A 24828-nucleotide genomic window follows, 5' to 3' on the forward strand; every position below is an offset into this window, starting at 1 on the left:
ACCTTCTGAGGGTATTTAAAGTTAAATGAGATGAATCCCATCCTTAATCTCCCCCTGCCATTGATCCCCATCTGTCATATGGGATCTATGTTTCACCACATCAATAGGACACTACTTTGATTGGGTCCTACATAATATAAATGACCACCTGATGTGTACAGACTTGCACACTTCACAAAAAGCTAATCCTAAAATCTTCACCTGAAATCTGCAGGTCTACCTTCAGGACAGGCTACCTGGGCAGTTACAGTTTTGGCTTTCAATTTGTTTTGCCCATTCATGCTACCATGTATCAGAGTAGGACTAGATGTTCTCCTGTATCAACTTCTCATTGAAAGGGGGAGCAGAAATCTCCAATAATTACATCAACCTCCAGACAGATAAACTGGCTCCTGTACTGGGGAAGCTGATATAGCAGAACTTTGCTAATTCCTCTATGATAGAGACCTTTAGAAATTGCTTTCTGGCATGAAGTAGCTAGTCTCTTAAGTATTGCTGGAGCTGGAACTAGTTTATCTCCTTTATGCCAGATAAATTCCCTCCTGTCCACATCAGGCTAAAATCTAGCCCCTTAGTACCATCCTACCTGCAAATCATTCAAATCCCAGTCGTGAGCATGGCATTATGCATAAAATAGCTTTCTTCAGTAGCAAGCCAAACAGTTTACCCAGTTTTCAACTGGAAGGTGGCAAATCAGATTACTGGGAAACTGGAAACTTCTTTTCTATTTAAAACTGATAAATTGCTAAGTTGTAGCAGGATGAAGGTAAAGAGGTTGTAAAGAGTAACTCAGCATAGTTTCTCATTAGAGCCTAAACTGGGTGTCCAAATCCCCTAGTATGACCAGTACAGCCTTAATGACCATCAAAATACACTTATATCTAGCAGAGTGCCTAACAGACAAGTGTTCACATTTTCAAGTATGAAGTTTCCATGATACAATTAAAATCCCTTTGAAGGAGAAGGTTGATATGGTTACAGCAATGAATTCTTTATTGATCTCTGGGGGCATAAAATAATGGCACTTTTTCAACATTTGGGCTAATTATTATTTGTTTTGCACAACAGTCCACATCCCCAGTCAAAGATCTGGATCCTATTATGTTAGGTACAGTATAAACACATCATAAGATATGTCAGGCCCTGTTCTAAAGAGACTGCAGAGCAAACACTGCTTTTGACAAACATGAAGCAGCTCTTGATGAAACAGCTGTCACCAGTTACAACCCACATTTGGAATTCACCATGATAATGGAGGATGTGGAGAGGTGAGCCATCATGCACCCCACCCAACCCCCCCGCCCCGTATCTTTTCCTTTATTCCATACAAAAAAAATTAGAAACTTGCCCACCACACATTAGGATGTTCACCAAAAAAATAAAATACTGCTTTTGATTTTTCCCATGTGTCCAGGTAAGCAAGCAGCCTAGAAAAACAAAATAGGTTTAAAAGTCTAACTAGCTATTCTAAGTGATGGTGACAATAAATTACTTTTTATGCAGCCTTCCAAGTCATCTACAGGTGCTTTGAAGGAAAAAAAAAAAAAAAAAAAAAAAAAAATCTAAATTTCTGGGATCTAATTCAGCTCATCTAATAAAAGGAAACATGATTCACTGAGAAATATATTAACAAAAATTCTGGTCTAAGTGAGCCTGAATTGGATATACAATACTAGGCGAAGTCCAATGGAAAAAACAATGTGGCCTGAAGCACTTGCTTTGTAACAGAAAACAAAATTTCAGTACATGTCCGGTTCAGGCTCACTCTATGTGCCTTATCTAGGAAAAAACCCATGTATTTATACTTTTAAAACCGATTGCTATTGTACATGCTGTGACTGTATCCACATTTGCAAGGATACTGGCCACTATGGTGAATATGCTTATTGCACGTTAGTCCTGGAGACTAACTTGCTGCAACTAACCAGCTAACACTGGTTCCACCTCTGCTATGCAGTGTTATATAGGTCATCATCTTTATCTCTGCACCAACACAGACAGAATTTTTGACCGTCACTGCGCAACATACAGTCCCTCCACTCACACACATCACTGCTAAGCCCTTTACCTTTAGTTCCTCCCAGTCCTACTACAGTTTCACAAACATCCTGAAAACTCATACATCTAGTAATAATGGGGCAATAGCTGTAAATTACAATAAACTTGATGAATCACAATCAATAAACTTGCTGATGGTCTTTAAGAGTGGGAAAGTTTCAGTACATTCCCCTACTCTTTTTTTACGAGTACTACAGCATGAGATGAACACTAAGCACAGTTCTACATTATTTACAATACAACTCAGACTTTGTACTTAGAATTTATTCAATACAATTATCTCTAAGCCTGATTGAAGCAACTACCTTTAAGTATCTTACCAGCACTATGGCTGGAAGTAGGACAGGCTGAACTAGTATTTTTCACAGTTTAAAGATAAATTCTTGTATTACCTTATCAGCACAACTCTTAAGCTATTCAGAATCATCAATACATTTATCCCAAAAGGACCCATAAAATTGCCAATATTTGGCCTAATGGAAGAAAAAACCTTGAATAATTTGTTGACAATCTGAGTATATCTTCAACTAGGCTCAGTATTCACTACACCTACCTATGGCTATCTGTCCGCCCTTGTGTTCATCCTTTCAAACTTACACGTTCACCTACTTAAAACATCTAAAGCCAACACTGCCAACTATGCTAAGAGGTTGGGTTTCCACCTCCCCAGAAGAGATTACTTTTCTTCATCACAAAAAAGGTCACAGAACTGAGTGGGAGAAGGCAGTAACACCACAGACTAAGGCAATCCAGGTGATAACCCCTTTCAGCAAATAATTTATCTTTATTCTGTGAAATCAGTTAACACCATTGAACTCATAAATTGTTTTAAAAGTAGCTGAAGAGCAGAGCCATTCTAAGAGCCAAAATTCAACCCAAAGCAAATTAAATGCTCTTAGTTTCATGTTAATACTAAAAGGAAATTCAGAAAAAAACTGTAACTAGCATAGTATTGACAAGTTCCATTGAAATTGTGCCAATTATTTTTTCCTTTCACCTATATGCAACGCGTACATTTTGGAATCCTGTTGATGGGTACAGATATCGAAGAGCTCTCTGGAAAGGCAGAAAAAGGTTTTGGCTTTAGGGATACATTTGAACCCTTCAGTAACAGTGTAAACCAGTCTTCTGCAGGCATAGTAGAGACTGTCTGTCACCTTTAATGGACATTTGGCTGGCTGTTGCTTTAGAAGCTAATTGACACTACATGGATAAACAGTACTCAGTTCATAAGTCTGAGTTCTAGCTCCTTGATATTGAGATAAAATATTTATTACTATGATTCTTCTTCTAAAATACTGATTTTCATAGCAGGTTTTATGCCTTGCACACCTATAACAACACAGAACTTCCATCAATATTTATAAAGAATGATTTATTCTAGAGTAAACAGCTCACAATTATTAGTTAGTGTACGATTTGTAAAGCTAATATTTGCATATCAAATATTAAAGTACGTCTATGTCATTATTAAAAGTGGACATATATTTTTGAAAATGACAAATGCAACGAAGAGCTATGGCACGTGATTTCAGGTGGGTTTGTCCCAGATGATTTTACTTGAAGTTTTCACTTTTAGCATTTTCTCAGCAAGCTAAAAGAGTGCTAAATACACATTAATACAGAAAACAAACCTTTCAATCCTATTATGTAGGATTTACAAAAATAAAACAAATATACAAGAGAAGAGTAGCAAAGGCCTTGTACAGCTACAGCATATCATGAAGAAGCAACCGACCTCTGTCAAGGTCACATGGATATTTCCTGGTGTTTCTCTGCTCTAACTAGCAGCTGAGTAAGCTAACAAAGCTGCAAGCAAGCAAGCTGAATCTGAAGAGCAAGTGCAAGACAACTTCTTGTTATTAGTATATGAAAAACTATGATGAAATTAAAACTACAGAAAAGATAAAAAGGCATCTACTGTCAGACTTTTCCTGAGGAAATGTTAGTGTCCCAGATACAGTTATCAAATGCAACAGTTTAACAGATACATCTTTAATTAAACACTTGGGCTGCTAGCAAAGAGGTAAACTTTAATTTCAGGGTCCAGAAATCCTGCAATTCAACCATCTCTCCACTTACAGTCAAAGACGTGTTTGTCTTCCACCCTCGCCTGGACTACTCAAGGACATCTCTTTGGCGATTCAGTGGGAGGACACTCTCAAAGATAACTCTTACCTGCCACTTCAGCAGAGCTGTATCCCTTTCATAAGAGACACCACCAATTAACCATCCACGGCTCGACACACGGAAAGAGGACATGGAAGATTCTCACCAAAGCAAGTTTATCCTGGTGCAAAGCGGGTTCAGGACAGGGTTCCCTGGCTCAGATGCTAGGCGCAACAATTGCCACCTGCCAGGCCAGCTCCAGAAGGGGTTTGGCAGAACACAGTACCTGACTGATGGGCACCTGCAAACTAATTAAGGCCTATTTACACAAGCCCAGGCCAGACTGATGGGACACATGATATTGGTCCTCCCACATTTGAAAGAGTAACAGGCAATCTCTTCTTAAACAGAATTTGTATTAATAAGCACAATTTATAGTTTTAGGGCACGTCAGAGGAACAAAATAAATGGAAGGAACAGTTATCAGTTTTTATGGGCTTTAAATCAGGTCTCAAAGATTAACACCAGTTAGATAAACAAGCAGGAATTTCTTGTCAGTAAGGTGGGACAAAATAGGATTATAACATACAAGGGCAGCTTAAGAGAAGTTCAGACAGAACCTCTTCACACTACTCAAATAACATGTCACAACACCTTTTACAAAAAATATGGTTTAATCCAAGAGACACAATAGGAGTTAATGGCAGCAAGTTCAAGGGGTTGGTGATTTTAAGGCCAGAAGGACAGCTGATTATCTACTCCATTCTCATGGATTAACACAAATCAGAAATCCAGCAGTTTCTACATCAAAACTAGAACTTGTACCTGCTCCAGCTGAAAGGAAAGGAAATGCTGATCCAGAGACTTCAAGTAGAAAGGTGTCATCTCCTCAGTAAGCTGGCCCATACACTTGCTACTCTGATAGACAAAAAATTGATACCTTATTTCCCATCTGAGCTCATGTAGCTTGCATGCCTGACCAGGCCGCTGCGTGAACTTTTACGTACTAGAGCACAATTTAATACCAGTATTTTCATTGTGTGGGAATCAAGGAAGCTCTTGGCATACACAGCTTTCCAAAGGGAATGGTAAGCTTTTAGGAGTCTCATTAAGAAGCAGATTTGGCTTATCTCAAATGAAGCAACTCTTGGGTCCCTTCTCTAGACTAATTTTAGTCATCCAGCATTCTTTTTGAAGCTGGGCACCTTTCCTACTCTCAGCACTTTAGTGTTTACAGCTGCATATGGCTTCTCTGCTCTTTGAAACAATGACAGATGATGTTCCCTCGATGTAATCCCCAAGTCTTTTCTCAGAGCCACTCTTCAAGGGGAAATCACAATTTTTTTTTTACTGGAAGTAGGCAAAAGTATTACAGTTCACTTTGCGAAAACACTGATTCAGATGTAGTAGGATGAGAAACCAAATGAAATCAGTCTGTAATAACACTTTTTCCAACTTTACTTCTAATTTTTTTGTGCCAATTTCAATAAATATTCTCATGAATATGGATTTTGTATTTTATTCCAGATCACTGTTAAAGGTAATGAATAGAGTTGGAATAATGGAGATGGCGATTCCCCATACACTATCTCTTCTGCAATCCATTAAATAAAAAAAATTTAATCTGTTCACGTGGACAATGATGCCCTTCTACAGTACTACTTCTTTCAATCAGAACATCACCCTAAGCTAAATCAAATGACTTACTGAAGTCAAAACACAAAGCTTACAGTTTCAACAAGAAACAGAAACAGTTCTTTTTTAATTAAAAAAAAAACAAACCAAAAACACTTTCAGAACTATTTTGCTTGGGATGTATTACACTGTCAATCTTTAACCCTTAACTATTTGCCAATAGATCGTGTCTTCTGTCAGAACACCATGCCACTAAGCTTTCCTTAAGTTACCACATTTACCCTTTAAAATAAAATTTAAAAAACAAAAAAACCACTCTAATGGTAGTTGTCACATTCTTCTAAGAATTCCTCCCAACTCTAAGATTTGATCATAGAAATCAAATAGAAATAGGTGATTATAAAGAAATACTCTCCATAGCTTTGGAAAGAAGTAAGAGTTAATTAAAACTACATATTACAAGTGGTCATTAAGTGTTCTAAATAAGAAGAGTGAGGTCTAATGCCCACCTGTCAATGATGTACGTGTACACATTTTCTAGAAAAAGTATTGCTGTTAGAGACAGGGTCCTGAACTAGATAAACCATTTGTCAAGGAACCTTTATCTCCACAGTGCCTTCTACAAAAGCATTCCAATTATTTTCAACTGCCATATCTACACGGTTATTCAAACACATGGAGACGAGGGAGTTTGCAGGCAATCTTGTCTCTGAGCCAAGCTGGATAACAGTTACCAGCTTTCCCATATTGCAACTGCTACACTGATTTTCACCCACACGTAGGAAAACAATACCCCTAAGATAAAGGTACAAAACAGAACCTGTAAATGGGTTTTTAATCAACTTCATTAAATCATCACTGAGCAGCTTTGAGGCACGTATCCTCATGTACTTGAGGCACTGTACTACCCAGTCACTACAACCATGGCTACATTATTAAAACTACTACAGTACATTTGGCTACTACCATAAATCCTGAATAATGCCCAGGAAACTTACAGACAGCATCCTTAAAGTAACCAAACTGGTTTTAGCTACTTCTAAATAAAATTTTATATACCTGAAATATTATATTAATAAAATTATTCTGAGTTGATGAATAATAAATAGTTTGTTTGGATAATTCCTGGTGACACTTTTTAAAATTTGTATGGTCTTCCATTTAGAAGAACCAAAGATTGCCACACAGGAGACATTCTAGTTTTATTTTGTGTTCTGACATATTTCTCCCAGCATCTTTGGGGATGGCTAGAAAAGAGAAGCGGCATCCTGAGTTAGCAAACCTCTGAGAACTTAAAAAGATGGCAACATCACTCCCTCTAGGATGGAGAAGGAGAAGCATTCAGTGCCTGCTGTTCTGGGGAAATACCTCCAGCCTAGTAGTGATAAGAAAACAGGTTAAGAAAAATAATCAACTCTCTTATAAGTGTTTATAGCAAACGGAAGATCCATGAAGTGTTACTCATTAAGTCAGTGGGGAAAAAAACAATAGAGAAGAAAAGCCAGCATCAAAAACATTCTGATTAGATTTTTATCAGAAGTAATACTTAAGGAGACGTTTTTATTACAGCTCCTATCTAGCTTTTGGTCATTACATGCCTCAGGAAACAAAAAAAATTTTTTTTTTTTATTTAAACCAGCCAACTTTTTCCACACGATGCTTGTACAAATCACTTTGCTACTCCACGTAGTCCCTGAAAGAGATTGCCTGTAGCCTGCTCTTATCCTCTCACCAGAAGAAATCATGAAGAGCCCTTGTCAGTTGTCCCCCTCCTAATGCATTCTGCTTTGGTATCTGATATTTCTGTAAAAGATGTTAACAGTATAAAACAAACCAGCATTTCCTAATCCCCCCCTCTTACTGAGGTGTATTAGGAAGGAGTAAAGCCTACTCTAGCAAAGATGACATTTGTACATAACAATCCTGAAAATATTTGTTAACATAATGCTTTGTTTATTTAGTCTGGCAAATGCTTTTATTTTAACCTCAAGTATCTTTAGTAAATGTCAGCAATAAATACAAATTCATAGTTGGCTAACAAGCCTCCCTTATGTGTATTTCTAATTAAGCTTCTTCCTAGATACCAAGTAACATTTAAAACAAACATTCTATAGAGAATCAAAGTAAACCAAACGATGAAGTATTTCTCTTTGTGAAACTGCATATTTATATAGGCATCACCAGCAGAGGGAAGGAGATCATGGTATCCATGCATAATAATTCCTCCATGCTTTTCTTCTGGATATGCAGAAATATTTTCTTGTCCTTTTCAATTGTATTGAAAACTTTGATGTCTCTTCCACAGCAGGTAATACAAGGTTGCGCGCACTCTTTATTCAGAACGCAGTTCCCAGTAAGAATTTATCTATGTGTTTAAATGTGTACATAAATATAAAACCACACACATTCACACATAAGTATTTTTAAAATTGTAATCAGACTGCTGAATGGACAAGAATAAGACTGTGATATACTAAATAAGAGCTTCATCTTCATGCGAGGAAAGATCAATTAACCGAGTTCTGTACGGCTGAGTGGCTTAAAAACTTCTGCCAAGACCCTAAGCTGCTCCTTCTTTTTACTTATTACAGCCAACCTTGCCAAAAGACCATAAAAATTGATTTTATGTTTCCGGTCTCTCTATGCTAGCCGGAAAAGTATAGATTTCCCCCCCGCCCAGGCTTCTGACAAACACAATCTTCCCTCATCTCACACCTTCTCAACTACCATGCTAACCAACGCTGAACATCTTCTGGGCTCTTATATCTGATTTAAGTTATGATTAAAGTAAGAGAACATTTCAGATTGTTAAATCAAACACTGTTTTGTATCTATGGTTTTAAAGGGCTTCTTGCCTGTCAGTGTTACAGAGAAGGCTATATCCCACTTGTGCTGCTATGGCACATGTGGTAAATGATTATTTTTTCACATTTGTTCTGGGAAAGTGTTAGAACTGCACTGTTAGTCTGTGAGCTACCTCTTTAAATTCCAGTATCAATCCTTAAAATGGATTTAGCATCTTTTGCATCAAACATTAATAAGGCTCACTTAGGCACTCTTAATGTGAAGGAAAATTGGGCTTGTATGAAATGGCTACACTGGAACATTTCATGCTTTTGCAAGTGCAGGGGTATGATTATTTCCTACAGTATGTCATTATCTTCTGCCCTGTGGTTCTTTTTTAAATTATCTCTTCTCACTCAAGCTGCCTACACTATGTTTTTAAGCTATATAGTTTCAATTTATGAATTGCATGCATGCAAATTTTAAGCAACTATACCACAAGCCAAGTAATAGACCACATTAAAGTATATTCCCCACAGACACTACTAATAGAACTACAATTCCGAAAAGCTTGGAAGAAAAAAAAAAGATACATATTTGACTCAAGACATAAAATCAGGTCATTTGTTGCCAAGACAGACAAGAAAATACTATTCTAGACACACGTGGAATCTCCTTACACTTTTCCTGAGCAGGTTTATTTAAGCATGGCAGGAGATGTCATTTCATATCCTCACAAAGCAAATTAGTTTGCTGCCTACTTGTCCTTGTACCCAAAAGCTCCCCCTCCACTTTTCAGGGTCACTCCTAAAACAATTGCTCATCAGTAACTCTAGATTTTGACCCACCAGGGAAAGGAGTCTCCTCTCGGGTCTACAACTGTCGTCCTCCGTTTCGTAGGATGAAGTAACTCTCTCGGACGACAAAGCAGTTTAAACAGCGCCTAACAGATTAACGCACAACACGGATGGCACGCTGCATAGCCGCTCGGAGGATCAATATCGCCTTTGCTGATTAGTAGTCTACTTGTGGTCTACGACATGTATGTGTATCTAAAATTACTCTACTGACCTTTGTACAGAAAATATTATTTCAGAGACAGTGAAATATTATTGCACTACAGCATTTCACATTGAGTTTACAAGGTAATAAACCCAGAGCTCCCTCTTCTTCACCTGCAAATGGCTATTAAATAAGGAAAAGAAGACTTGACATCCCCCGGACAATCAAAAGAAATGATTTATTTGGATGCTAACATCTGTCTCGAGATTGTGGCCAAGTGCTTTTCTGTGCTCATTTAGGACTTCACTTGGAAAGCTTTCCAGTTACATTTACCTAGAGATTTCTCTCTACCACTTCCCATCTGACAGAAATCACTCAGCTGGGTCTGATGAATAATAGCAAAAGGCAGCTTGTATTGGAGATGATTGAATTACAGATTGTGGAAAGTGCCATAAAGGCTCATTCCAATGACTACATTTAATTTATTTACTATACTGACTACCAGAAGCTGGTAGTCGTTTGATATCTTCATTTCAGAAGACTGGAAACAAAAGAAATATTAACATTCTTTGCCACTTTCTTACTACTCCCTACCTAGCAGAGTTCGATAGGCGAAATTAACTTTTAAACAGAGCGCTGACGCCCTATCCGTACCGTGTGCGCGCATGAACCGGACCCCAACGCACCCCAAACCCAAGCAAGGCGAGCGGTCTTCAAGAAGGCGAAGGAAATAACGTCCGAGTACGCAAAAATGAAATCGCGTGGCAAGAAGACACGTTAGCTCGACAGCCTTTCTAAGCAATGGAGGAAAAGGCTCTGTGGAAATTAATACACAAACGATGCGCTGCTGCCCTGCGGGCAGGAGGGGCGGAGGGCCGGGGGACCCACACCGGCGTGCCCCCACCGACCCCGGCCGCCGGGACAGACCCCCCCCTGCCGAGGGCGGGGGCAGCAGGGCAGGTGAAACCCGGGGAAACAAGTTGGCGCGGCGGTCGCCTCAGCGCCGGCTCCGGGGAGGGAAGGAGGGAGGGAGGGAAGGCGGGCGGGCGGACGGCGCCCCGCTCCCGCAGCCGGGGCGGGGGGCGACGGCGGAGCGGGCGGGGGGGGGGGGGGCGCCCCCTTTGTCTGAGGCGGCGCCCCCCCCCCCCCCCTTCCCGGTAACCGCCTCTCCCCTCCCCACCGGGAGCGCCCCGGGGGCGGGCCCCCCCCCCCGGCAGCTGCGGGGGGAGCCGCCGAGCAGGCGGCGGCGGCCGCCCCCGGAGCATGTGCCCCCCCCCCCCGCCTCACACACACACACACACACAGCCCGCCCCCGCCCGAGGCGACACCGCCCGGCGGCCCCGGAGCGCTGCCTTTACCTGGCAACCGGGGCGGGCGCAGCCGGTTCGTCCTTCAGCCTCTTCCCGCGGCGGCACCACACGCGCCCGGGCCCCTCCCGGGGCGAAGCTGCGGTGTACGGCGGGGTGCGCGGCGGACCGCCCCCGCGCCCGGCAGGCAGGCAGGCGGGCGGGCGGGCTGCCCCAACGCCCTGCCCTCGGCGGGCTGAGCGGCGCGCCGGGCGTTAAGTTTCGGCGGCGGCCGCCGGCGGGCAGGGCAGGGCACGGCGAGGGGAGGCGGAGGCGGCACGGGGGCTGCGCGGCGCCGGGAGCGCCGCCACACTGCAGCGTCTCTAGGAATCCCTCCCGTGAGAGGCAGCCCATCACCCCCGGCCCGCCGCCCTCATTGGCTGGGGGGCGGGGAGACGGGTTTCGCTAGCCAATCGCCCGGCTCCCAGCATGGGTGGAACCGCCGCGCCGGCCTCGCCCATCCCGCGGCCGCGCGGTCCCTGTCCGCCCCGTCGGGCGGGGCCGGGCCGGGCCGGGCGGCGGCGGCGGCAGGAGGCTGTGGTGGTGGGAGGAGGATGAGGAGGGCGAGGATGAGGAGGGCGAGGATGAGGAGGGCATCCCCGCGCATGGCGGCCACGCCTGGCACCGCCGCCCGCGGGGACGACGCCGGGCGGCACGAGGCGCTGTGCCCCAGACGCAGCGGCCGTCGGGTGTCCGGGGTGCCCCGGGCCGGCGGGGAGCGGAGGCGACCCCCGCCAGGCGCTGCCGCTGCCCCCCCGCCCCGTCTCCCGTCCCCGTCCCCCCCCGGTACTCGGTACTTTTAGCGAGCCTGCGGTGCGCGGCCCTCCCGCTGCGGCGGGCCCTCGGGCAGCCCGGCCCCGGGCAGTCGCGACTGAGCGATGAGTCGTAACTGGCGTCCGTGGCTTAGGGGAGAGCAGAGCGTATCGCGTGTTCAGGTAAGGACGTGCAAGGGTTAACTTAATTCCCTTGATCCATCCGCTCCGAACGGGAGCTTTGATTAACATTGGTCTGCAAAATGTAACTGTAACAAATTCAATTAAGGGAAGCACATTTCTTCAACTTTTAATTAGATCTACCCTATTTGTCTAATGTTTAATATAACATAAAAAGCTGCTCAGGTTCCAGAGGGAAATGGAAATAGATTTAGATGTAAGCTTAGCTTTTAAAAACACAACGGACTAAAGTTCTTTGTTCCTCAGCATATATTATTGTGGCATCTATACCCTCGAAGGCACAGGAGGGAAACATAATTTTATCTGCAAAATTGTACAAATAATCGTGTGGTACTTATGTAAGAGTTTCCCTTTAACTGGTCGCAGGGTGCCGAACAGACAGGTTTTACCCCAGGCTTGATGCACGGTAGTACGGGATCCTGCTGAATTACAGTTGTCGTAAGAAAACTTAAAGTAGTTATGTATTCCACGACCATTTAGTTGGTTTCACTTAGTACACGAGAGTGAAAGTTATCTAAATTACATCTTAATATGATAAACAGCAAATGTTGGCAAAGAGAGGAGCCCCTACGCCGTCGTTAGCAGGTAACCAAGAAAGTCAAGAAGCTCCCAGGCACCCCTCAGAAGTGACAGTTACTGTGCCTTCAACGGAACATCGTCCTGCCATTCCCCGCCCATACTTTTGTGGTGGGATTTGCCTCTCAAAATCACAGCCCTTTTCCAGTTCAGTTCAAATACACATTTTCTGATCGTGTCAGTTCTTAGGTCTGTTAGTCACAATATGAGTTTTTCCTTCTATGGGCACGTAAGGTCGTGAGAGGGATAAAGGGAAGAGGAAAGCAAGTACCGGCTCTTGCTGAGCTATGGAAAGGAGGAGCCGCCATAATTTAAACTGCATATGCAAAAGTGATCACCTGTGCCCAGATTACCCTGTGTGATTTAAAAATACAGCTGTTTTCTCTCTCCCAGTACGATAGATATCAAGGACTGTTTTCTCTAGGATCATTTATCTGGTCAGTTAAAAACCCCACACATTTCAGTGCTAATAATTATGAGGACGTGGTGCTGTGTTCCTAACAGCCACACAGCCAGAAGTCTGTGGGAGTCTGGCATTTGCAAGGCATGACACATCATACCCTGTCCTAGTGTTTGAGCAAAGACAAGAAACATCATTTAAGCCCAATGGCCCTCTCTTAGCGTACAGACAGTCAGGAGCAGAAACGCTGTCTAGCAGTAGCCCTGAAGTGTATACCATCACTTTCTCACTCTCTGACTGTGGTAGTCCATACGTGATTATTCTGCTAGATTAAAAAAAATAAGTAAAAGAAAAGGGCAGGTGTGGTAGGGGCTGGGAGGGTGGTGGGAGAGATTTCACCTAATCTTTTCTGAGCTTGGTAGTTTGCAATGGAGAAATTGCTGCAAAAGTTGCATTCCTACTAGCACACATACTTCCTTCAGTTCCTTTTGGGCCTAAAGGCTTGCTGAGACAGAAAGAGGTCTCCAGTCCTGTGAGCAAGTTTTATTTCACTAGTGCATCCTCAAGGAAACGGGTAGTTACTGTCCAGTCATGATGTTAATTAAACCAAAGGAAGCTGTGAAACCTAAGGGATGCCATACGTGTCCTGAATGGACAACGATGTTCTAGAAGAGCCCAGGAGCCCTCTGATGAATGCTTCGAGTGCTAGCCAAACGCTAGCCACTAAACTCACAAAACACAAATCATTCTATTTATTATTATTATTGCTATGTCTTCCGCAGTTGTGTTCAGGGAAGAAGAAGGTATCCTATCATGAGAAAAAAAGAAGAAACATGCAAAGCCGGAAGGAATGATGTTCTAAACCCAAGACCTATTTTGTTTTGGTTTTTTTTAATGTGCAGTAGTGTATCAAAAGAGAATTTTAAATAGTCTCTGCCATTCAGAAGTTCCATTAGGAATCTTACTAAGTACAAACAAAGAACTAGACGCTGTTATGTCCTTCATATCCCTTGTTTTTAATTTAGACTTTGACTGAGCCAGAGTTAGAGGAGCATCTGGGAAGAATCTGCGTAAAAAAGCAAGACCAGAAATGGTGCAATGTTTGTCCATGCCATTTTTATTTTTTACTCTCTGTATACTATGATTTCAAGGTAAAACCTTCAAGATTAGAAGGCAATATGAGCCATAAAAACTAGGTTTTGAAAGTAAAAGACTCCTGCTTGCTCCATAAAGAAGGAGAAAGCCTGGGCCAAAGCCAATGAAACCGAAATATTCTCAGGCCTGTCCTGGCAAGTTTTATGGCATATAAAGAGCAGATACTAGAATGACAGTCACTGAACTGAGCAAATTCAGGAGCAACAGCATTTGTAGCACATCAAAAACAGCAATCAAGGCCCTGGCTTGGGGCCCAAGCTGCCATCGGTTTTCTTTTGTACGTCAGCCTTTGTGTGACCAAATATCACAACCGCCACAATTAGAAGTATCAAGAGGGGAAGTCAGGCACATCATGAGGGCAAATCGGCAGCAGGTGAATCAGTCAACGATACTGGTGGCATGTTAATTTACTTACCAGGCAGAGTTTAGAACTGTATACGAACAGGGATTGAACTGTGGCTGTCATGATGAAATTATTCACTGACCTTGCGTTGCACAAGATCACAGGTACCTATTTTTAACAGAAAGAATCCTCTACTTTGTTCTTCATTGTCATGTTATTTTATTCCCATTTTTCCTTTGTTTTGGTCTTTTCTATCAAGTTTTTCATTTTGAGAGTAGTTTGTATGCCTGAAGATAAAGGAATTGGCTTTTGCTTAGGAAGATGGGAGAAATGAAGTTCTGACTGCATGAGTTCAAGCACACGTTTCTGAAACTTCTTTTAGCAAATGAAACACCCGCTCTCGATTGTTTTTTTTTCCCCAGTTGACTAGGAATCCAAGGGCTGGTATGTACAGCTGAAAATTAAAAACTCGGAATCCCATTTTAGGGCACTGTCATCCCACCCTTGATTTCAGTGAAGTTTCCACAGTATATACCATGTGATGATGATGCATTTAGAAGGCACGTTCTTTCGGAGTCAGGAAGCCAAGCCTGCATCAGGAGAACATGAAAAACATGAAAGCAAAGTGAGAGAGCTAAGTCCCAAAAGTGAGAATTAACCTTCAGTAAAATGAATACGTACTGGAGTAACTATTCAGCTGTACACAACTAACAAAAGCATCATATGTAGTAAGCCTTTGAAGGTGATTTTTGGAGCAATGTGTGAGATTGTGAGTTGGATAGAGGGAGTGGAGAACAAGTGTTGGGGTTTTGTTTTGGTTTTAATTCTAGCTAAAAATCAAAGGGCAAAATCAAAGAACTTGTTAGTCCGCTGACTGATGTTTGTCTCAATGTGTCATTTGATTTCATTGTTTTCTTGTGTTTGATCTGTACACATCTGCTGCTGCTTCTGAGTTGTTTAGGCAGAGGTGGTCTCTCAATCTGCATTTGTGTAGCAGCTGACGCAGAGAGCTCCTGCTCTGTGCCCAGGGCTCCTGGACACTGTGGCAGCATAAATGAAAATGAAATAGGAAATACTCTTTTACGAGGGAGTGTTCAAGTGTAGTCAAACCAACCTGCATAGGTTTTGCACAGATGTCAGCTGTAATGCAAGGACAGATCTGAGTCAGTGTCAGTCTGTTCCCCTGTAGATGGTGCCCCTAGTTCAGGGATCCTCTTTTGGGTTGACAACGCTGCATCCCTAATCCTCCTCCCCGCTTTGAAAATCAGTTTTCGCCAAAGTGGTGCTCAGAGTGGTACTCCAGAAATAATGAATTTTCGGTGCGGGCAGGACGAACTGGACTGAAGTCCTGGTTTTCTTTTCAGGCAGCATCTACTATATAAAATGACAAACGACTGAACTGTTAGCTTCCCGAGTGCCCAGATATTATCAATCTCCAATCTTACCTTATGGTGGTAGACATTATGGCTTCCCCCGTGTAAAATTTCTTATCACTGGTGAGCATATGCATCATATGGATGACTGTGTAATAAAAAGAATGGGACGTGGGATTTCTAGTTTAATTTTGTGGAGCTGACCTTCACAAAGCGTGAAGAGGAGCTGTGTAATGGCAGGCAGTGTTACCTCTGAGGAGAGGGTTGAAACTTAAGCAAGGTCTTTTCAAATGGACACGCCTGATTGTCACAATGTGCGTACGAGGGGACGTTCCATTGTCTCCGATACAAAATAGTGATAACTCTGTTTGGAGAGACTCCAGTGAATTGCCTATTAAGTGCAAAACGTGCTTATATTTACACCGACCAGAGAGTGGAATAAGGGTGAATAATATACCTATCAGAATATGGCGCTGAAATGTAGGTAAAATCTTATGGCTTCAGAGCTTCCTGAATGTCATGTCTCTAATTTGAGATCTCCACAAAACCTTCACCATGCAGCAGACATATACCAAGGATGCCCCAGAAAGCCAGCCCAGCCATGAAGCATGGCAAGTTCTACCATCTAACTATGCGGAGCAGGCCAAGAACATCCGTGTCAAGAAAAAATGGGATAGAGTTACTAGGGTAAAAAACTAGTTAATGTATTTTAAATTTCAGAAAATACTTTTGAATATCAGTAGTCTGGTAAATAATTCTCAAGGGAGTTTGTTTACATTTAGCTCACACCATCACCTCATCCAAAGGCACAGTGAAATTACTGTAGTGTTTATATTTAAAATGCCAAACCATAAAAGTGTCAGGATTTTTTTTTTTTTTAGTTGTCACCATTTCATAATATTTTCTGTCCTTTTTTTAAAATGTATTTACTTCTGTTACAGAAATGCAGTCACTGTACAATTCTGACGTTTAGACTACTGTTGGGCTTAAAAGCTTGCAAAACACATGGCTAAATGAACTAGAAATTATATATCATTAATATAATTAGGAGAAAAGAATTTTTAATTTCGATTTCTTCACAGCTATGTTTTAGCCATCATGCAATACAGTGAACTAGTTACCTCTGGCAATTCTGTCTGTCAGCAGCACCATTTTGTTTGCAAACTAAAAGGCTTGTTTTGTTTCCCATGTTGCTTTTTCTATAGCATATGCCATAGCCTTCAGATTACATGAGTATAAGAAGGGAATAGAGCTCTCCGACTGTAACAGTGTTGTTAAGATGATAAGGTCAATGGTAATGTCTCTTCTGCAAACCTTGATAGATATTTATCCAAGTCAAAGCTGAATTTTTACTCATGACAATATGCTAATGTAAAAAAGGCCTTTCTTGTTTTTTAAAAACTTAGGCAAAGAAAAAATAAATCCTACCCAGTAAACCTAATTCTCCTCACAGTTACACAGGTATAAATCTGTAGTAAGATCTGCTGTCTTAAAAGCACAGTTCCCATGACTGCTATCTTCTATAAATCAAGCTATTTTAGAGACCCAAAGAAGTTAATGTAGCAATGCAGAATTTTAATTCAAGTCCTGAGTTTAAATATGAAGTTTTAAGGGAACAGAGACTCCAGTTGCACACTGGGGATGTAGTTTCTTCCTTACTCAATAGTTCTTACTTAGTCTGGAGCAAGATCATCTTCCCCAGCTGCTCATAAATCTGTGAATGAGAATCCCCTATCACCTTCCTAGTTTTTTGCTTTTGACCTCTTCAGTTGCCAGTCCTCTTACCTTCCTTCTTCTCTGTCCTTCCCGTTCATCCGGGAATATATTTTGTGATAACATTGCCAGTCCTAAGTGAGAAATGATCTGGACAGTCACAATCGTCCTCTTCAACCTTGACATTAGACCTGTTTCTGCAAGAATCAGGATTGGTCCTTTTCTCTTAGGGATGGAGGTAAAGTCTGCAGTCAGACTTGTGACTGATGATGAAGTACCATAACAGATTGTTCCCTGCTGAGGAATGGAAAAATCACTAAATCGTTGGTTTGTTTTTAATTCTTGTTTGTATGTGAACAGAGGTAGGTAGTCAGGAATGTTATTTAATGGACAGAACTAAAAAATAGAAAATGAAAAGAATAAAAACAGACTAAAAAGCAATTTAGGATGGAGATAATAAAGTATAAAGATTCTCATCACTAGAAGCTCATCCTTACCCACACTGAAATCAGACTAAGAGCTTGCTAGGTTAAGCTCAGTAATTTGATCCTAGGGACAAGTTCAGCCCAGAGGAGTGTTTGGTACTAATTAGTTTAAGGATTTTGGCCAATGTCTTCTTGTCCTTAAGTGTGGATTTTCAAAGAAATGGTGATTTCATATGGTCTTTGATGTTGGAACTCTAAATTGAAATGTTCTTTCTAAAGATGAGAGCCTAGATTAAGTTATTCAGAGACTTACAGTGGACTCCTTCATGCCTTAACTTTCTTCCTTCAGCTGGAATCTGACCCACACTTTCCCCACCATAATCACAGAAAGGCATTATCATCATTATTCCTTCATAAATACGCAGGTACCTGCAGAATAACCTCAGGGATTTATTAAAGCAACAGTCATTCCTCCTAAGTTTAAAAAGGCCTGTTCAATGCTAAGGTTTTTTATTAACTAACTCTTCAGTTTGGCTTTCCCTCTGAAAGTTATTAAGCTTTATCTCTGACCAAATTGATTTTTTTTTAAGGAAACTGGTCATGCCATTTTTGTCTTACAGGGGCTCATAAAAATGTCCACGTTTGACTTTTTCCAAAAGATTTATATTAGTTTGCCTTCCCTTGTACTCTAATTTAAATAGAACTTGTTTGATTTTTCCTGCAGTCACTTCTCGTAAAAAAAAACCTTGACAGTTTTCTTTGCGGAAAAAAGGTTATTTGCTGAAGTTATTTACAGGTTAATTGCCAGTTTAATTACAATCTAATGTCTCGTTTACTGTGACACACTCTACTCCGTAGGCTGAGCTGCGATAGTTTACGGGAGTCACAATGGCAATAGATTCACCTGTGTCTGGAGCTGGGCAGCCCCACGCTGTTGTCAGCAGACCTGCCCTGAAAAACCACGCCGACCCTCTGGTGAGGGTCAGAACACGAAAAATGTTCTGACCAAATGTATTGTGGGTATTTCATTATTGTTGGGGATTTTGCACTCCCCGTTTTTGCCACTGACTCATAGTCCGCTGAGTTTCTGTACTGCCTATATGTTGGTGAACACATTCAGGGGCTGTCCGACAAAAGGCTTCTCATAGCATGAGTACAGAGACTAGGTGATGCTTTTGGCATGTTTTGGCTCTCTTCACCATGGATGCTATCATACTATGTCTGGCCAGCTTATAGTCCTCCAAAAGGATCCCAGCAACCTAGGTACCCTTATGGAAGGACCTCACTGCCATACTACAAAGAGCTGTGTTTGTAGTATACAGCGGATGCATTTGAGGTTCTGTTCCTATTTCTGGTGCTGGTTAGAGAGCTATGTGAAAAGAAAGATTTGATGCATCCAGGTGCTAAATTTCATAGTCATGCAGGTTTGCTGCTAATAACATGTAGTCATGGATTTATAAAGTAACTTTGGTTGGGAGAGACCTTTAGGGGTCATCTGCTGCAACCACAGGCTCAAAGCAGATCCAGATAGAACAGGTTCCTTAGGGCTTTGTTCAGTCAAGTTCTGAGTGTCCTGAAGGATGAAGGTTCCATAACCATCTAGGTGGCCCTCCACTGGCCTCACCCCAGGGTGTCAGTGTCTTCGTTGTACTGCAGTGCCCACAACTGATGTAACGCTCCAGATGTGGTCTTACAAGTACTGAACAGAAGGGAAAGATTTCTTCCCTTGACCTCCTGGCTTTTCTCTTGCTGATCCAGCGAAGGATGTAGTTGGCCGCCTTTGCTGCAACGACACGTGTTGCATGATTCGTCTTCATGATTCAGAGTCACAGCTATAAATTGAAGAACCGAAAGGCTGTGCATGTGCATGCCCCTCCTTGATCAGAACCAGCCAAAAACGGGGCAGCTTCCCACACCTGCTTCATGAAATCGGTGGCAGGAGGCCACGAGCCAACCTCTTGAGGGGCCACAACCATCCCTCCTGCTACAGAGCTGTATCTCCTAGGGTGGTGGTCAGCTGGAACACCATTTATGGCTCTGGAAAGTTGGGGAAGCTGTGTAATGCCTGGCGCTGGAGGAGTATAGGGATTCCTCTGAAACCATTCCGTCGTGGATGATATACATGAGGTCTGTGTGCATCTCTATGATCTTGACAGAAGATTCTCCTAGCTCAAACTAGTGATCAAGAATGACTAAGCTTGAAGGGGTAATGGCTTCCTTCTTAGATCAGGAGCTTCAGGGGAGTATGCCAAACACTAGGCAAATGTGATGATTCTTGTCCTGAAATTCACCGTTGTCCTGAACATCTGCTTTCAGCTGTTCCAGACCTGGAAAGGGATGTTGTTCCACTAGCTGGAATTAATTTCATTTGTTCAAAGTTGCCAGACAGCAAAGGGTAGACCGTGCTCAGAGGTAGCTATGACCCAGTCTGCCCTGGTAGGAGGTTAGGACTTGCTTAACAGATTCTGTCCCGGTTCTCCTGGTGGAGATGGTGTAAATGAATGGCCACTCACAGGCAGGATGTCTGCGGAGCAGATTCAGAGTGCCTGTGATGCACTGCGGGCTTTGGGAAGCAGAGAGCACCCCTGTGTTTGGGACAATTACAGCGCATGTTTGAAACAGATATTGAATGTCGTCAATAAACGCAAAATAATGGTCTATAATGATCTATAACTATCAAGATTTTGTAGTGAGAGGAAGACAATGTGGGACAGAATGTGCCTCCTTGATGCATTCCACAGATTGCAGCAATGTGGGTGCAGCTGGCGCGCGCACACCTTGGATGGAAACTTTAGTGTGCCTCAAGGTGCTGCTTCCAAAGACAGTACAGACTTAGTCTATGAATCACCTTTTCAAAGTATATATAGTATATATGTGCAGCTCTTGGTGTAGTCCATGAATCACCTCTGAAAAAATATATATATAGTGTGCATATATATATATATATACACACAACTCTTGATGTAGTTCTAGATTTATACTTAGGCTTTTCATGTTCATTCATATAATCCAACCTTGGAATAGATATCTCAGCACCTTTGCCTTGCTTGCTCTTTCTACCTTCTCATCACACATTGGAAACTTCCTTTTCAAGCTGTCATGCACAGATTCATACTGAGATGGGAGGATGTTACCTATATTTTCCACAATGAAGTGTTATGATGTCTATGCTATGTGATATGCTTACCTCTACTACAGCAGTAGGAAAGCTAGTATAGTAGTAGTAAAGCTAATATAGAGTAGTAAAGCTAGTATAGCAATAGTAAAAATAAAATAGTAAATTAATATAAAAGTAAAATAAAATATTTTGTAAAATAAAACAAAAATCATGTATAAAGTAAAATAAAATAGTAAATAAAGTAGCAAAGATAGTATAGCAGTAATAGTACAGTATAAAGTATACTGTAGCAGTATAGTATAAAGTAAATTAAATAATAAGGCTAGTACAGCAGTAGTAAAGCTAGTAGTAAAGCTAGTATAGCAATGAAGAGACTCTCCTCTTGGCATGGAGAACATAGCGTGGGTTTAAAGTTTGTTTTGGAATTGGGGTTTGTGCTGTCTGGAAAAAAAAGAAAAAGGCTCTTTCCAATATCATTCTTTTTAACTTTAGGGGGTTGCTGGAATACCCTGAAGCAACCTTAAAATATGCAAGAGTCTTTCACTTTCTAGAACTACGTTTTTAATACAATTTCAGTAACAGTTCCTTCTATACTACTTTTCCTCCAGAAAATTGTGTATGTTTATTTTTCTAGTTAAAAAATATATCAAATGCATTCTTCCATGATAGAAAGTAGAGCAGAGTAATCTTTGCCTTCAGATCATACCACTTTAGCCAGAGTTGGAGAGTTGGCTGAAGTAGAATTCTCCTAATAAGCCACAGAGAAGTGATATAATGATAAACATAATCTCTGCAGCTGTTGCTGGAACCATCAGCACTATCTGAGATCGAGTATTATTACTATTCATCATCAATATCCTCTGCCTCAGGATGTCATTTCTAAGGTGATTTTCTCATCAGTATTTTTTTTCATTTTTGGTTTCTTATCTTGACTTCTTTATCCTTGCCATAGTATTTATAATGTTCCACACAGGAACTGTAATTAAACCTTTTCTTTGCTCTGTGCCTTCAGCCTCTAATGCATTGTATAATGTTATAGTCCTAAAGTAGAAGAGTGAGAATCCACTAATGTAAACTTCTGGGATGGTTTCCAGAAGTACATTCTGATTTAAATCATGTAATCAATCGCACTGACATACAACTGCTGATAATGGTGTACCAAGATCTCTCCACAGATATCACAGGAATCTGGGACTTCTGTGACTTAGAATTTGTAAAATGGAGCTCTTGGTGAAAGAACCCAGGTAATCTGAAGTCTGAGGATGCTTATGACTAGCTCTCTTTCCAATTCTTCATAACTGAACCCGTATCTATTTTTAATTGGTATGTAAATGGAGGTATTATCATTTAAATGAAGGTAATTCAGATATTTTCTGGCCTTTGTTCTTCATAATGTGTGAGATATATTTGGCTGTGGGAGTGCAGAGTTTTTGTTTGGGTTTTTTTTTTTCAATTTAATTTCCATATGTTGTTTGTATTTAACTGTATCATTTTACTCCCAGTTCTCTAAAGTTCTTCCTCCATGTTCCTTCCTTAACGCCACGTGTAATATTTAAATTGCATTTGAACTAGACTTCCTGTATGTGACTCACTCTATACACATTGCATTATTTAGCCTAGATTTTCCATTACTAAACTCAAAAATCCATTGATTACAAGATGACTGACAGTTTTGGGACATGTCCTTATTGTTTTCCATTTGGACATTTTAACGGTCTCAAGGCACGTTTAATAGAACCTACCCTTCTCTAATTAGCACTGATTTGGGAGTGTGAAGCTAGTTTGATCTTTGACTATCCTAACTTCTCAAATTCAAACCTTCTAGTTAAATGCCTTAATTGGCTTCTGGTTCTTTATATATTCACTCGATGGCATTGACCCCAAGAATACTGGTCCTTCACTTGAACATCCTATTCTAGCAGCCTAATTTAATATCGGCCTATATGGCTACTCAGAAGCTGCTGAATCTCAGGTACCTTTCTAGAAATTGCCTTTATATTTTTTGGTATCCCCTTGACAGATACCTGTTAACGCATCATTCAGCTTTAGACCAATGCTTATATTAAAAATATAATAAATTTTGCATCTGTATTATTACGATTTTCTTTAAAGCAAATTGACTGCTTTTTCTTAAAATCCAAAGAAGCTCAAAGGTAGATAGGCACAAAACCACTGCTTGTAGCAGGAAAAAGCTCTATGTTTCTAAGAACGGTTTCACTTGTTTTCACATCTCAAGGATTCAGGTTGGCTGTTATCTTGGCAGAACCAATTTGCTGTTAAAACTAAGGAAGAGTTGGAACCTGTGTTCCAAACAGAGATGTGTGCTTAGAGAAAGGTCATCATGCAGTGGGAAACAGAGCCACAGTTTTACACAGGGTCAAATTTACCTAAGAACAGAGATCCACAGTGCTCTTATTGATGCTCAGTCTCTGATTAATTGAAGAAAGGTAGCTGATCTGAAAACGGCAGATTCCCAGTGGAACTGTACTGGAAATACAAGATGGTAGGGAGGTGGCGGAGGGCACTGAAGACACTTGGGTTCAGGTTTCCATGCTGTAGCTGTGTCTGTGCCAGGATGCCCTGACTAGCACGGTTCTGTCGAGGCTGGGTTTGGAGGGTGTAGGCAGGGCTCCAGGGGGTACACCATCCTGCTGCTTCTGGGCTCGGGAGAGCAAGCCTAACCCCACTCCATCACCCCGTGCCTTGGGTAAGAGGCTTGGAGATCACACTCACCGCAGGGCTGTGCCCTCCTCAAAGAGTACCTGCCAGAACAGATAGAACATGAATACCAATCAGAAAAGAGTCAGTTTTAAAAACCGATTTTCATGAAGCCTCTCCCAGCAGCTATCAGTAGCTCCTGGGTTGGGCTAGAACCACATGACATCCTGCTCGTACACTAACTCTCAGATGTCTTCTGTTATGAAAATGCCAGTCATATTATATCACTAGAACATGTTTAGCATAACTGTTTTGCATTGGCATCCATATGTTTCTGATGTTTGTTCTGCGTATCCCTCTCTCTGATTCCACCGTGATTTCAGTCTTCTACCATTTTTGTTTTTTAATAATTCATAGCTTGTAGTTTGAAAGTCAGTCTGCTTATCTTTTAAAGCAGATCTTTCTCTTTCAAATCAGAAGAAGAAACAGCAGAATCAGTGTAAGGTAGCTGGGATTTAGATAATTAGATATATACTTACAGAATTCAGATGCTCTGTTTTTCACAGTCAAAATTTGCAAGCCAGTTTAATGATGACTGTCCCCAAAATATGCCTACTATCATTGCAGGAAACAAGTTGTTTTGTAAAGAAGTTATGTGGAATGATGCAACATGACATGAGTCATGCAGTTTAAACTGCATTCCAAATTAAAATTAATATACCACATTTCATTTATCTGTTATATTTCAAATGCACAGTTTTAAAAAAAAATGGTATGCATTGGTATTGCAGTTTACCCATAGTAAAACACCGAATGGAAATAAAAATTCTGCTTCAGTCGACTCCATTTCTCTTGACACTGAGCACTCTTTCCAGGTCCCCTCTGAGCCTCAGGATTTCATGAACATTTCAGATTTATTTTTTACTTGTTTTACATTTGTGGCTAGCTTAAAAACATTATGCAGTAAAGCTTGAAAAAAACAGTCAAATAAGACAGGAGCAAGTATAATCCAGAAATTTGTGTATTTTTTTTTATTTCATTTTCAAGCCAATCTTTTGGGATTTAGGGTTTGATGTCTTTTGTTTGAATAGTTGCAGTTGGCAATACTAAAGATCCTCAAATCCTCTGCAATCCAGTCACAATGCCAATACACAGGAATTTACATTTACTGACTGAATTA

The 24828-nt window shown here is 41.3% G+C and overlaps 1 protein-coding gene across 3 annotated transcripts in view; it reads right to left on the reverse strand.

Moving 5' to 3' along the window:
- Window positions 1–11297, reverse strand: part of SYT1 (synaptotagmin 1) — a 361032-nt gene extending 349735 nt beyond the window's left edge. Inside the window, exon 1 of one of the 3 annotated variants that reach the window (XM_030002786.2) lies at window positions 10947–11297. In XM_030002786.2, the coding sequence (XP_029858646.1) occupies window positions 10947–11288 (342 nt within the window). In that variant the 5' untranslated portion in view covers window positions 11289–11297. The remainder of the gene's footprint in view (window positions 1–10946) is intronic. The other 2 variants (XM_030002785.2, XM_030002787.2) reach the window with 2 other exon arrangements.
- Window positions 11298–24828: the final 13531 nt, after the last annotated feature.

This window comes from Aquila chrysaetos, chromosome 26, assembly GCF_900496995.4.
Source record: "Aquila chrysaetos chrysaetos chromosome 26, bAquChr1.4, whole genome shotgun sequence".
In the NCBI taxonomy this organism is placed as follows: domain Eukaryota; kingdom Metazoa; phylum Chordata; class Aves; order Accipitriformes; family Accipitridae; genus Aquila; species Aquila chrysaetos.